Here is a 15,700-nt window from a genome sequence, read left to right as displayed (position 1 = left end):
AACTCATTTGAGTGCAAGCCAGGATCCAACAAGTATTTATATAATAAATGAAGATTCAGGCACATCTTTTTCAGAAAAGGAGGGAAAAGTTAATGTATAGAAGTCATGACAAGCAACTTTTCAAAAGACTGCATTTTGTATTCTGTGCAGGTATTTGATCAAGTAACTCCAGATGCTACTAAAAAATGCTCTTTTCATTTTTAGGTTTGTTTCTAGTTCAAGCAGTGTTAGAATGATTTAGAGGCACTTAGCTTTAAGCTATTTGTGCCGGATGCAGATAAAAATCAATTGATAACTTGAGTTCTTTTGTCACAGAAGTAAAATGTTCCAATAACTTTGAGAACAGTCTGATTTTGTTTTACAGTGAAGCAGGAAAAATGGTCACATATGGATAGTAATTGGATGACTGTCCATTGCTAGACTGAAGCAAAGCTAAAAGGGACATCTTTGCACAGGTCTTTGATTGTACCCTTCTAACTAATGCTTCTTTGTAGCTGTCACACAATCAGTACTCCACATTTAGGCTGGTAAATAATATTGATAAATAAGAAGCATTAAATCTAGAGATAGTCATCTCAAGAGCAAGAAGCCCTAACTATCAAGGAGGCAATTTCCTTTTCTGCTGTATGTTTTTTGTACATGTAGGTCACACAATGCAAAGGACAGTGGAGCCACTGTACCTTTCTTGCGTACAGTGAAGCTTGTCAGGTGCAGCTGTGCTCACCCCACCTGACAAGCTGAGCCTACCAAAATCCCCTTCTTGCAGAGGCGGTTAAAGGTACAGGATGCCTATTTCTCCTTAACTACTATATTCAGGGGTTAAGATGATTATAATGTGTGTTAAGCCAGAAATAATGGGGAAGTTAAAAAGGAGGGGGGGAGTAATAAATTAGGTAAGTTTTGTTAACAGTTAGAAGTGACTGTGTGCTAGAAGAATGGAGAATTCCCTTGAAAGCTCCGGGACAAGCCTATATGGGTTTGTTGCAACTGTTGAATAGGCCGGAATTATGTGCGCTTCAGATGCCCCATGGGAGAACAGAGTTAACCATGTTGCTTTTCCCACAGAGCTGGCAAGACATATTGATGCTTGAAGGGGAATTCACTGGGTTTGTGCATTTAAAAGGTCAGACTGGGTGATCTTGTATTTCCTACAGGAATGAAATTAATAACTTCTATCGTGTGTGGCTTCTTGAGTAATGGAGGGCCCACTTCTTTCCCTAGACGTTTGTGTATGTGTGATTGCATACATTCAAACTGTATTGCTTCATGACCTTTTTTGTTTCTCTGATGCTGTTCTTCCTTTCATGTTGCAGCACCTAAATGAAAACCTGGCAAGGCTCACAGCCAAATTTGAGAAGGCCACAGCAGAGAAGCTAAAATGCCAGGAAGAAGCTGAAGCCACTGCAAAGACCATCTCCCTTGCAAATCGCCTGGTGAGAATCACTGGATGACGTTTGGGCTGCTGTATGAAGACCAAATTGCAGGTGGACTTGTGAAGAGCTTCTTGTCTTTGTTTAATGCTATAGGGAGAATTGGAAGCGCTTCTAAATTTGAGGGTTGTCCAACTCTAAATTAAAGCTAAAAGCATTCTGAAGTAGACTTGCAGTAGGGAGCAGTTACTCAGCCAGGAAATGTATAGCTAGTGTCCCTTTCTTTATTGGTTGTTTCCTTTTTCTTGTAAGGAAATGTTTCCAAGTGTTGAGTGGTGGTTAGGGAAAAAAATCAAGTGATGTCTAGGACTCTTGTTCTCTCCAAGGAATAGTAGCATGTGAATAGGCAAGAAGAGAATTAATACTGATTGCATTTGTATGTCGGTATACAGTAGGAGTAGATTCAGCACTAGTTAACATGAACATAACACTCCTTGACTGCCAATGCATACAAATTGAAATGGACTAATGAATTAGCCACAAATACACAATGTTACCATTGGATGTATAGCCGTGGAGCAACAATTACCCCCAAATGCCATTCTTACATTTAATTGTTCATAGCAGTGTGTGTCCATAGTCTGGTTTTGTGAATGATACATGTCTGTTGGCATAGCAGCCATTCACTAGCTCCAGTTGCTATGAAATGAAACCTTTAATTTGTGATTTTAATGAACATATGGGTTTTAATGAGCACTGTTGCCCTTTATCTTTGCAATAAGCCTCTATTCATATGTGTACATTCAATAGTTTTGTGTTGTGCACAAGACCTGCCTTACCTGTTTAACAAGAAGCAGAAAGTAAGGGCCTGTTAGTTGCTTGAATTTTAAAATATAGCAGTTGGGTGGCTCAGTCCACCTAGTTAGAGACATAAACTGTCCTGTAGAATTACTAGGGCTGCAGTCCTTTATCCAATGACACTGAAGGTGCCTTCTGACTTCAGTACCACTCACCCAGATTAAGTGATATCACATCTTATAGCTCTGTGTATTAAAACATTGCTACAGTCGACAAATACTTGAAAGGTCTGAGCACAATTGCCTTTTAATATAACCAAGCCAGTGTTATTGTCAGTGTCAACTGCAATGGCTTAAGTCTTAAGTAGTTTATGGAATTCATTGTATGTAATTTACGACCATCCTACAAACAAATTTATTTCCTACATTATTTCTAAAATACTTCAAGAAATTTAGGCAATGGGATGGGGAGGGTTATTGGTTAATGCACTGGAATTTATCTGCCACTAAAGCTGAGATTTGTTTCCTGTACTGCCACAAATGATGTCATGGCTAATTTAAACTGAACACAACCTAATTAAAAAGTTGAACATAACATTTCAGAAAGATAAATGCTGCATCCAAGAATAATTAATGCAAGCTGTGAACAACAAATATGAGATACTTTTCCCGCCATGCTTTTCCAACACAAATATTGGACCATTCTGCGTTTTCACCAGCAAGTGGAGCTAGTAATTTCTACATTCCTGCTTGTGTTTATTTACAGAGGAATGAGAGTTTAGCTTTGAGGCTGTTTCACAGAAATCACTCTTAGAGAAGCCAATTAAAAAGTGAAGGAAGGAAAAGAGCAATAACAGCTAATTAGCATGGAGGGTGATCTCTTAATTAAGATGGAAACTGGTAAAATGAAAGATTTTGTTTTATAGTACAGATGTGGGACATTTTTTAATCTTATATTTTCTATTTTTAAGCTTGACGTCTTGTCCTGCCCAGCATCTGTGTATGATTTACACACTTTTGGACTAATTTGGTAAAAAATGAGGATGTTTGCACCCCAAGCACAGCAGAATATCAAAGAAAATCAGAATTTCCCTTGTAAATATGTAGAGGGGAAAGCTAGTCTTAGTTTTCCATGGTTAGCAGAAGGGAAATATTAGAGATGGAAACCAGTTTTTCATAAGAACAGCACTTCTGGATCCAACCAAAGGTTCATCTAGACATAGGAAGTTGCCATCAGTTCATTAATCCATCTAGCTCATTATTGTCTACACTGACTGGCAGTAGCTCTCCAAAGTTTCAGGCAGAGATCTCTCCGCCCTAACTGGAGATGCTTGGGTTTCAACCTTCTGCATACAAAAGATGCTGTACCACTGAGCTATCCCCGCCCCCCCAAGTCTACAGTCCTCACAACCAGATGCCCATGGCATTATTTTTGTATTTCTGGAAGCAGATGAAAAACTTGGATCTTACCACTTCTTGCAACAAGGTATTGCAGTTTGGTTTTATAGACTTATGAACATCACTCATCCAGATTACATTTAACAAACTGAAGTTGGAGCCTGTGAGTTGTATTGGTTCTAACACCCAATTATTTGTCTTTTTCGCAGTCCATGGTATGCAAAAAGCTCTCTTCCAACACCACATTTCAAATGAGTTGTTCTCTTATCAGCTTTTTTCACTGTCCAACTTTCACATCCATACATAGAGATTGGGAATACCATGGTCTGAATGATCCTAACTTTAGTGTTCAGTGATACATCTTTGCATTTGAGGATCTTTTCCAGTTCTCTCACAGCTGCCCTACCCAGTCCTAGCCTTCTTCTGATTTCTTGACTATTGTCTCCATTTTGGTTAATGACTGTGCAGAGGTATTGATAATCCTTGACAAGTTCAATGTCCTCATTGTCAACTGTAAAGTTACATAAATCTTCTGTTGTCACTACTTTAGTCTTCTTGACGTTCAGCTTTTTTTTTTTGAGGACCTTTTCTAGTTCTGTCATAGCTTCCCTCCCCAGTCCTAGACTTCTTGTGATTTCTTGAATATTGTCTCCATTTTGGTTAATGACTGTGCCGAGGTATTGATAATTAATCCTTGACAAGTTCACTGTCCTCGTTGTCAACTTTAAAGTTGAATAAGTCTTCTTTTGTCATTGCTTTAGTCTTGATGTTCAGCTGTAGTCCAGCTTTTGTACTTTCCTCTTTAACTTTCATCAGCATTTGTTTCAAATCATTACTGGTTTCTGCTATTTAGACCCATTGAAATTAATGAACCTATCTAAGTCATGTCTATTAACTTCAGTTGGTCTGCTCTGAATAGGATTAAGACTTGTCTTGAACAATGTGAAGAGGAGAACTCTTAGCATGTGCTGAGTGTGTATTTTCAACATTATATCCTGCCTTCAACAGATGTGGAATATTATTCTATGTATTAATTTTGGAATTCTTCTACACCAAAGCTCAGCATTTTTTCTTTTCTTTTTTGGAGATGTAAAGGTTAAGCTTTTAGTCTGCCAGACCTGATTATGTATTGTTCTTCATATGAACATTGTATAGTTTTCACATACACTGGATGCTCCTGTTAGGAACACACACTCCCTCATGTGTTTAAGCAAGCCCTTGGGTGTTTCCACATGACAGTTTATTGTGGTCTCAGTGCTGCTAATGCATGCAAGTTATGTGCAACATCCACCCAACATTGCCCTTATAAAAATGCTGGCTCATATTATTTCCTCATTTAATCTGGATTTACCTTTTCCTGCAGAAAAGACCTCCCTTCCCCTGCAGATCCAGATTAAAGGGGGAGGATATAGGGTGGGATTTTGATGAGGACAGTGTCATATGAAAATGGAAATGGACTGCCTTCAAGTCGATTCTGACTTATGGCAACCCTATGAATAGGGTTTTCATGGTAAGTGGTATTCAGAGGTGGTTTACCATTGCCTTCCTTTGAGGCTGAGAGGCAGTGACTGGCCCAAGGTCATCCAGTGAGCTTCGTAGCTGTGTGGGGATTCGAACCCTGGTCTCCCAGGTCATAGTCCAACACTCTAGTCACTATGCCACACTGGCAGTCAATGTCATATGGTCACTGTGAAAAGCTTGCATGAATAAGCAGCGCCAAATCTACAATAAATTGCTGTGTGGAAGTACCTCATGTGTATAGCTGTCTTTTTTCCATCTTCAAGATGATTCATAATTTTTTGTTGGTGCACCTGTTTCAGGAAATCATTATCTGGTTTTTTTTCAGAGGATGTGGGTTTTCCTTGCTTGGGATAGTAAAATTAGTGATAGTTGTTTTGATTACCATTTGCCGGATATGAAGGCTTGTTTGTTCTCGGGATTTAAAGCAATCTACCCGCCAATAGTGTAGTAATTTGAGAAATCTTGTAATGCTAAATATCTTGTCTTGTCAGCGCTTTATACCTTCAAAATGCACTGCTCACAATTTTAACTAAATTAGCATACTATTTTTGTATTTATTACCTTACATTATCTCACATTCTGCTGTTTTCTCCAAAGAAATCTTGTTGTTGTTTAGGATTACTCTTTTATTTGTTTTTTGTTCTGATACTCTGGTCTATCAGTGCTGCAGCTTCTCCTTCCTTAATTTCTTTTCTACTGAAGTGCCCAGTGGTAGTGGTCATTTTTAAAAAATAAAAACATGATTATAAAAGCTATTTAGCAATAACACCCCCCAAAACCAACAGCATCAGCTAAGACTCTAAGAGTTTTGAGAAAATAAAAAAGGGTTTTGATCTGGCTTCCCTGAAGATGATTCTCTATATTACAAAAAAGGCATTACCTGAACATCAGCAAGACACATAACGAAATCAGTTTGTTGATTTCAAACAACAAATAGATTTGTGTACCGCACTGTTTGGTTGTAATATTTCTGAAGAAAGTAATGGTGAGTTTGGAAAGGCAATGGCTTAAAGTAATACACAGATTTTCCATCATTTCCAGGTATTTCTAGTGTAGTGTGGACCCAGATTTATGTAATGTTACTATGTTAAATGCAAAGCATGGCATAACTGAAAAAGTGATGCAGCTACAAGGATTCAGCAAAATGGGCCCCAGTGATTTTGCAGAATAGGCTATTACAAAGAAGAGAACTCAGAATAGTTTTCAGATATATTTTTCAGTTATTGCAGTATCATGATGAATATGCAAAAAGAAAAAGAAAAAACAAAACACCCTAAATTAATTGTGAGCTCCACTCACAATCTGAATGCTCTGTAAAAAACTTGTGAAATATAAATATAATCATGACATGATAAATAAAATAAAACAGATGGGTTCCTGCAACAAACACTGTTCTCCTAGGAAGAGACTCATTTGTCTATTTAGACAGAAAAAGCTTAAAAGGTACTGTGTCTGACTATAAACGTATGTGGTAGAGTAATAGATAGACTGGATAAAACAGCAGTACAAAACCAATCAATTTATTCTCTCTCAAGTAAAATCATACTAGGGATGGGTCCCAGTGTGAAAAGCAAGCTGGTTCAACTAGGCCAGGCCCTTGGTCAATTTCTGGATGGGTTGGAAGAATTTCTTCTAAATCTTTCCTTCCCTGACACTTACTACTTTTCCCTACTCCAATGTGAATTCTAGACCAAAAAGTCCACAAAGGCACAAAAATGGAAAAGGTTAAGCCCCTTACTGCACTGTTCCTGGCCAACAGCAGTTGTGTAAAGTAGGCGTTCTTGGAGAGGTACAGACGGTTGCCAGTGCAGGTGGCACTTGCATCTCTCCCAGCATGTGTCTTTGTAGCATAAGCAAACAACTTGCTCACTGCTAACTGGCATCTTATAGGAGGCCTACATTCCCAGGAATGAAACATCACTGAAACCACAATTTATTTCCAGAGCTTTTGTTGTACAGTTGCTGTTTTTCCACTGCTTGTTTTAGGTTGGGGGCCTGGCCTCTGAAAATGTGAGATGGGCTGAATCAGTGAAAGACTTCAAGCTGCAAGAGAGTGCACTGTGTGGAGATGTCTTATTGATAACTGCGTTTGTCTCTTATCTGGGTTACTTCAGCAAGAAATACAGGCAGGACCTAATGGACAGTGTGTGGAAACCATACCTGCACCAGCTAAAAGTGAGCACACGACGACTGTCACATTTTCAGAAGCATCTCTGTTTTACGATCTGAGCATTTGTTTTGCTATGAGTTTGAAATCATGTAATTGTGTTGGAACCAGGTCTAGAATTGACTTTTGAAAGTGCCACACTCAATTGCTGGCCATGATTAGCTTTGGAAAAAAATTCTCTACTTACCCAGTTTCTCTGAATTAATAGTTTGGGTTTTTTTCTTTCCTGTGGGGTTTTATGCTGAAGTATTTGGTTCTTCTGTTTTTGCTTGCTTGTGTTTGCTGTTATCTCTAAAATGTCAAAAGACAAATGAACCATAAAATGCATCCACGTATAATTTATAATTATACTGTTCCTTGATTGAAAATACTTGATGTACCCTTAGTGATTCTTGTCCTGAGCCTCCTGGGTAAGCAAAGCTGGCTCTAGGATGTCCTAGTCATGTATAGGATATGTCTTTCTAGAACTGTGAAGGCTGCCTCACAGCACAAGAGCAGACTTGTGAATGTGTTGATTACATTCTGCAAAAGTATAAGGTGTAATCTGTTCCTGTTCTGTCAAGCTCTCAGCTTCACCTGCTCCAGGCCTTACTCTTTGAGGTTTCTGTGCCATTGGAGTGGTGGTGATTGTACACAAAATACATACTAAAGCAGAAAGGTATGTGCGTATGGCATTGCCTGCACCTAGCCAATGAATGAATTTCTTTTAGCCCAGGGATGGGGAACTTGTGGCCTTCCACATGTTGCTGGACTTCATCAACCCCAGCCAGTATTGCCAAAAGGTGAGGATGATGATTTGTAGTAGTCCAGCATCATCTGGAGGGCCACAGGTTCCTGATTTAGCTCATGGATCCATGATAAAATTGTGAAGTTAGCTTAACTATTTTTTCTACCAGCTTTCTAGTCCCTTGTATTTTAGACTAACTAAAGTTTGAAAAATGTAAGTGTAGCAGGTTCTCTGGCCCATTGACTTTGATATCAGCAGGGCAAAAAAAAGTTGCTTTTAAGTCTTATGCTTTCAGCTTGGAAGCTCATTTCTCTTAAGGACATAACCATCATGTGGTGGCTATATCTAGGAAATCTTGTCACTTTAGCTACCTAGGAACCCATACACATCCACCTAAGAGAAGCATTCCACTTTGCTATCAAAGGTAGGGGCATGATGGAGAAACTGTGGCACTAAAAGATTTAATCTTCTGCTAAAACCTTTTAACATTGTCTTGCATTTGTAATCCACTTGGTTTCTCTATAGCAGGTATGGGAACCTTTGGTCCTCCAGATGTTGCTAAACTGCAACTCCCATCATCTCTGGCCATTAGCTTTGCTCGTTGGGACTGATGGGAGTTGTAGTTTAGCAACAGGACAAACCAGTCAGTTTCTAAGAAGTAAAGATTGGGTTCTTGCCTCCACCCACTGAGAGTAGATTTCTCACAGCCATGTGGGCTGATTCACACCTTTTAGCAAGAGGCATGCACTAATGGGGCCAGGCATGTCCTGTATCTAGGCTCCTGGTATTTTGATAGGAACAATTTGACAGATCCTTGGGATCAAAATAGACAGGAGGAGGAGGAAGAAGTGGGAATCACTTGCTATGTTGGGTAGGAAGCTCCAGTCCCCATGTCAGACGGGGCAGTTTCCCCTAGTCTGTGCATTACCTCATGCTTTTGCTTTATGTAAGAACATATTAGTTCCTTATGGAGCTTGAAAGGCAACTTAAGGTTAAGGTTTTTATATCTGAAATTGGGACTTTGCCAGAGATGTCTTGAATAACAAGTGGCTCTGGTTTGAAAAGCTTGAGAATGATGATCCTAAGGGATAGATATGCCTTGGAACTGATGCTGTAAGGGGATCCAGATGGCAGTTGTTGGCTTGGATGGTGCGCACAATGTGCATGCTGTTTCTTTTCAGTTGAGGGTGAGGAGGCAGAAAATATCTTATGTGCCCTATTCCTGTTTCTACCACAGTGATGCAGCAGGAAATTTGAAAGCACTTTTTACTTGTGTCTTTCAGTTTTTAACCTAGAAATTTTGAGCAGTCTTAAGAAATTGCAGATCATAGTAGAAACTTGCTTTCATATAATAGAAAAAAGCAGTATTAATTAAACTTGCTGATAAAACAGTCAATGCATCTATTCTTGGAACACAGAGGCATTTACTGCAAGTTGTGTGCCTTTTACTGCCCCAGGTTGCAATCCCCGTGACTCCCTCTTTGGATCCTCTAATGATGCTGACTGATGATGCTGACATAGCAGCCTGGCAGAATGAAGGGCTACCGGCTGACCGCATGTCTACTGAAAATGCCACCATCCTCACCAGCTGTGAGCGCTGGCCACTCATGGTAGATCCCCAGCTCCAGGGCATCAAGTGGATCAAAACCAAGTATGGTGAAGATCTCCGAGTGACCCGGATTAGACAGAAAGGGTGAGCAGGCATGACCATGCAAAGCTACAATGAAACCCCCCCTAATGTATTCCGTTTATTGTCAAATTTAATGTATGTTCTGCTTCAGACTAAAGATTGTGAGAGCCAATTACATTTGCAGGGAAAGCAGTCCAATTTTGCAGCTATGTAGAACTTTTGTGTATTAACCTGCCTTTTTCATTACCAAGATTATAGAGATTTCTGATTAAATGGGGAGGAGCCATGCAGAACTTGGCATGGTTGCCATAGAAACCTCACTGACACTGTGAATGTATTGAAGAGGAGGAGGTCTGGCTGCGCCTTGGGTACCAACTGGCTATGCGTCACACTGCAGTCTTCCGTGCTGAGGATTTAGTCTCTGTTCTGCTGCTTCATCTCTAATCCTTGGCCTTCAAGACTCAGGCCTCCAATGTACAGGGGCCTTCCAGGCTGCACTTTTGCAAGTTCTCAAAAGGAAAAGGTCTTGGGGGGGAGGGGCAGGAATAAAATTGAGCTATTACGGCTTCCTGCTCAGACAATTGCTGAAGGAATTGTCTTTCACAGAACTTCTACGACACTGTTTTTCAAACTTGAGTCCCCAGATGTTGATGGACTACAACTCCCATCATCTCTGATCATTAGCCATGCTGTCTGGGGCTGATGGGAGTTGTAGTCCAACAACATCTGGGGTCCCATCGTTGAAGAACAGTGTTCTAAGATATTTAGAAAAGAATTCAAAGACAGACAAGACTCGCATGGGAAACTTTTTTTTTTACTTCTGTCCTTGCTGTCTTGTCAGTGGAGAGGGCCAGTTTAGCAGAACGCTCACAGGTTATGATAATAAAGCAGTAGTTTCACAGTCCTCAAGGAAATCACCATGTTTGTATGTTCTGTTAATATGTTTGTTGGTGCTATGCTTTGTGTAATAATATATGGCATGGGTCCCTACATTGCTTTGGATAGGTCTGCACCAGCTGGGAAAAACGTGTGTGTGAATATCCCTTTTGCACAGAACAGGGACAATGGGAGACTACAGAAACAAACCAGAACAACAGAGTGGTTCTGCTGCTTGGTGTAGCCTTTGAACAAAACATGCATCCTGTTAGATCTACTCTCTGTTCAATAGTCTACTGAATTAAGAAAGTGGATTTCAAATTTGGAAGCATGCCATTCACAATGATGGACTGTGTTTTCCTACAAAGAAAGGTTTGGTGACCCTTTTTTCCCCACAGAGTGACTGAACATGAGAAAGTGTAGTTATAATAGGAATATGGTAAGCTTTCTTACACCAGGTCAGACTGTTTGTATATCTACCCTAAAGCTGTCTCTTTGACTGGCAGTGGCTCTCCAGGATCTGACAGAGACTTTCCCATCACCTGCTGTCTGATTCTCTTAACTGAAGATGACAGGGACTTCACATGGGTCTTTCTGTATGCAAAATATGTGCTCTGTCACTGAACTCTGCCATACATTGAGCCATATCCTATCATACAGGAAGCATCATCCATCACTTGATTTAGACAAGATATATGAAAAGACATTTTTTTTGCCCAGGCTTTCCCTGACCCATGAGATTATACTCCGTTACTACTAAATTCCTGTTTCTGAAATACTTTTTTATTGGTTTTTATGTTGTATTTCTGTTTTTATGTTGTATTTCTGTTTTTATGATATTTTATTGTTTTTATGTTGTATTTTTATATAGAAATGCTTTACATTTTTTTAAAACTGTGGTCATGCACTACAGTGACATTTCCACAAAAGCCTCTTAATGGAAGTTAGCAAGTACCTTTTTGCAGGGGATCAGGCTCCTGCTCCTTTAACAATTATATAGAAATAGAAATTTTGGTAGTTTTCTCCTTTTTTTCAATTAATTTTTATTCAAATTTTCAAAACCAAAACAATACAAAAAAAAAACCACAAATCAATAACTAATACAATAAAAAAAGAAAAAAATATAAAAATATTGACTTCCGATTTGTCACAGTTCAGCTATAAATCTATAATATATAACAAGCCTGTCTCTAAGTAGATTATAAAATCAACTTCCTCCAGCGGTTATCTTAATTGGTTTTAAATCTCATTAACATCATATCATTTTATTCTTCCACAAAAAGTCAAAGAAAAGTTTCCAGTCCTTGAAATATATGTCCATCAATTTTTTTTCAAGATAAACATGACAATTAATCCAACTCATCAAGTCTACTAAGTCCAGTAATTTCAAATCGTTCTTCTTCCATTATCCGTATTGGTTCCATCTTCCTTCTTCCATCTTTACACACCCAATAATCTTGCTGTCATAGTCATATAATAAGAGTCTGATAGGAATTTCCTTTGTCACAGATATTTTCTTGCCATCAATTCCGAACGTATCACTGAAGTATTGTTGCAAAGCCGCATCTCTGTTCCTCTTTTTTACATGATACACTAGCACATCTCTTGAAGATTTTTCCATTGACACAAAACAGGGATTAATTCTGTTAATTTCAAGTTCCATCAAATCCTTCCAGTCCAGGAATTTTTTTGAACCGATAATATCTTTATCTCCAATCTCTTCAATTCCTTCAGGGACAGCGCTGAGTTCCAAACCATAATATTTGTCTCCAGGATCCATCACAGCCAGGAAATCCAAATCTTTTTCCATGTCCATATTTAATCCAATCTCCATAGTTTGAACCTTGCCTTTAATTTCTCTTTCATCCTTTTTTGGTTTTCCAGATCTATCTTTATTCTCCTTTCTCATAGAATCCTGAATTTCTTTCAGCTCCTGTCTCATTTCGTCAAATTCAATTCTCCACGCTTGACTATTATTTCTCAGTTCTTGTTTTATTGACTTAATCCCATTCATTATTTTCTGAAACATGTCTAAAAATAAAGTCCCTTCTTGTACATCCATGATCTTCTTAATTGTCATTCTTAAAGCCAAAGGAACAAAACTACTTCAATTTTCAATGTCCCAAGCAAAGAGCAGTTTATTTCTTTTCCAGTTACAAAGGAGTTAATCTTTCAAACCAACTGGCGTCACACTCTAGACAGCCCTTATCTCTTATATGCCCGGAAGTGCAAAAACAGCTTTAGTTCACAGCGTCCAAATAACTAGTAGCAGAGAGAATGAGCAGATATGTAAAAAAAAAAAAGTAGATCAGAAAAAATAGTCCCAGACATATATTACACAAAAGTCTTATAAATCAAAAAGATTTTTCTTTTCTCTTCCAATCAGAAACCCCTCATCCGTTGTAATCTTTATAATGCTATTTTCCATGTCAGCTTTTTGCAATAAAAAAAAGATAGGCTATTTTTATTTTCTTCCCCCTTAATTCCGTGAGTAAAAGAGAAGGAAAGTTTTGGCTCACCCACGTTTTCTTAATTGCTGACTCTTTGACAAATCTCTTTAGCTGTATAGATAAGAAAGTAATAAGCGTAGACAGGAGGATGCTTGCCTGTTAGTCCGTTTTTCTTTAAAGACAAAAAAAACGGGTCACTTATTCAGCTGAGCTAGCTAAAAATCCTCGCTCCGTCCGAGCTGCTGGAAGACCTTCTTTCACAGACAATTCTGACGAATTCCAGTCTCCAACAATCACAACAAAGCTGTGTGGGAAATCTCACGTTTCTTCCTTATCCGGAAGAAATTATCCCCAGTCAAAAAAGACCCTTCTGACTGGATTTAGAGCTGAAAAAGTTTCATCCAAGACGGGAGCCCGTCTCAGAGGCTGCACAGGCGGAGGAATCCTCCTGGGAAGTCTCGAAATTTTGGTACTTTTCAACTTTGCATGCAGGCATGAGAGAAGCTGCACATGTGGACATTTCCTTTTCTGGACAACTACTAGTTGTACAGCAATTCTGTGTTCCCTTGCATTTTGTCTCCTTACTTACAGTGTTTACTTGAAGGTTTTTTTTAGTAATTCATAGTGATGATATTATTATTACTAACTTAGGATGGTCCTCACAACTGCACTATGTACATCCAAGCCTATACCCTGGGGGGGGAGAGCAAATAATAGTGCCCAGAGCTGTATTCCTCCCCCCCCGATTTTTTGGGTGAAATTGTCTTTTTAATTTGTGATATGACAGACAATGACAACTTCCATTTAAAGAATGATAGCTTGTTTTAAGAACGAGAGCAATTTAAGAATAGGGCCGTTTGAAAACTTTAGTGAATAAGGCAGGGCAGGTGCACAAAAAAAGCCTCATCTGGAAGAGCCCCAAAAAGTCTGGTCACTCAAGACTTTCCCTGACTGAGGTTGCATTTTTCATGATCACAATCACCCAATAATTACTTAAGTGATCCTGAAAAAGTAGCCAGTATAGTAACATGACCCTTGAAGAGTTAAAAATTAGAACTTTGTATTGTGGACTAGAGTTAGACTCCACCCCTTGGGCTTTCCTGTGCTCTGCTTTTCATTTTCATTTGTGCGGTCTACCCAGCCAGCAATAAAGAAGCATGTTTGTTTGCCTGCATTAAGAAATAAGAGTTTGTTTTATTCTGCAGTTGTTATAATGAGTAGAGCAGGATTGGGTGCTTATTGCTAAAGAGTGAAATAAAGAGATAATTTAAAGTGATCTGAAAAAATGGCTACCTTTTACCCTTTTAAAGCACTAGCTATACTCACAATCATAATAGCTATTTTCTTTTTCTTGAGTACTTGATGGCAAATGATGAAAACAGGCCTAGAGGAATAGAAATATTGCTGTGTACACTGCAGTTGGCTAGCTGCTTGGCTGGACACCTAAACTGTAAATCAGGCCTAATTTTTGATTTCCCAGTGTATGCAACTCAGCATGAGGCCTTTTCAGGGTTTCTGGACAGAAAAATCAACCCAGCAACCAGTAAAAAAACCCCAACTGCTTTCCACAATTAGTTTCCAATTGCTTAGTTCATCCTGTACATAGTTGCCAGTTAGAAAATCTTCCCTTGATTGTCCAACAGGAAGGAAAATCTAAAGGCCAGGAATAAAACTAGAAGGAGGGATTCTATAGTGCACTAACACACTACAGTATTTATTTTTTCTACAGTATTTATTTTTTCTCTGCCTTCCCTAAACTTGTAGTATGGACAGGTTTGTTTTTGAGGTGGAATCTAAAACTGAGATACCTAATGCAGCATCAAAGTCAAGCTCAAGAGCTCACTGTCTTTCCCAATGTTCAGAATACAGGGACAGATCACATGAAAGATCAGAACACAGGGACAAACCACAGGTGAAAGGAGACTATAGCTATAGGCAAAGTCAAGTTTTTGAGTCTGGTATTCCTGAGGATCTCTCAAAAAAGGGTGAGACAATTCAACAGATTAAACTTCATTCATGTAAGTTAACACACTCTCTGGGTGGAGGAGGAGTGACGGGGAAGGTCATTGCCTTTGTCTTCCCCTGGCGTGGCCCTCACATTTTGCCCAACATACCACAGAAGGCTGGCTACAGGGCTATGTAGATCTCATCTCAATTTTTTGCCTACATCTAATTGGTGTCAATAATTTGAATCCTATGTCCTATAAAAAGGACATGTTTGGTCAAATTATTATACCCGTAAAGTCTGCTTTCAGGATTATTTTGCATTTTCTACATTTCTGGTTAGGGAAATAGGATCAATGCACTTTTAGAAAAAGTTATGCTTATACAATACATTGTACATCCCCCTGTAGTTTATCAGCTAGCTAGTAAGTGTTGGAAGTGGGGCAAGAGCAACCCCTGTTTGGGTTCTTTTGTTTGTTTTCTAGAAGGAAGATAGAGCTAGGGTCCTACAGCTGGCTAGGCTTGCCTACTTTTACCTGTGCTGTTCTCTACCTAACTTCCTTCCGTTGTAAACTGATACACTCATGGAAACTTATCTGCCACTCCTTCTTTTGCCGTCTTCTTCTACTGTCCGAGGAGAGAGGAGACATCTTTGTCTTTGCTCTCTCTCCTGAGCCATAAGGGCAATACCCACGTCTGGGTATTGCACCTCCAACTTAGTTAGTTAAAACTAGGTATGCCTTTCGTATCTACTATGTATTTCTATAAATAAAGTAGCTTTTCTTATTTTACTAAGTCTTAAGTCTCATTGATCTAAATG

The 15,700-nt window shown here is 39.0% G+C and overlaps 1 protein-coding gene across 1 annotated transcript in view; it reads left to right on the top strand.

Annotated features, from left to right (window-relative positions):
- Nucleotides 1–1,399: 1,399 nt before the first annotated feature.
- The window catches only part of DNAH9 (dynein axonemal heavy chain 9), a 127,364-nt gene continuing 113,063 nt past the window's right edge, over nucleotides 1,400–15,700 (top strand). Inside the window, exons 1-3 of the mRNA XM_061616530.1 lie at nucleotides 1,400–1,484; nucleotides 7,073–7,261; nucleotides 9,438–9,673. Coding sequence (XP_061472514.1) covers nucleotides 1,467–1,484; nucleotides 7,073–7,261; nucleotides 9,438–9,673 — 443 coding nt within the window. The 5' untranslated portion in view covers nucleotides 1,400–1,466. The remainder of the gene's footprint in view (nucleotides 1,485–7,072; nucleotides 7,262–9,437; nucleotides 9,674–15,700) is intronic.

Source organism: Rhineura floridana, chromosome 3 (genome assembly GCF_030035675.1).
Source record: "Rhineura floridana isolate rRhiFlo1 chromosome 3, rRhiFlo1.hap2, whole genome shotgun sequence".
NCBI lineage: Eukaryota > Metazoa > Chordata > Lepidosauria > Squamata > Rhineuridae > Rhineura > Rhineura floridana.
Note: the sequence above shows the minus strand (reverse complement) of the source record. Positions and strands in the feature narration are given on the sequence as shown.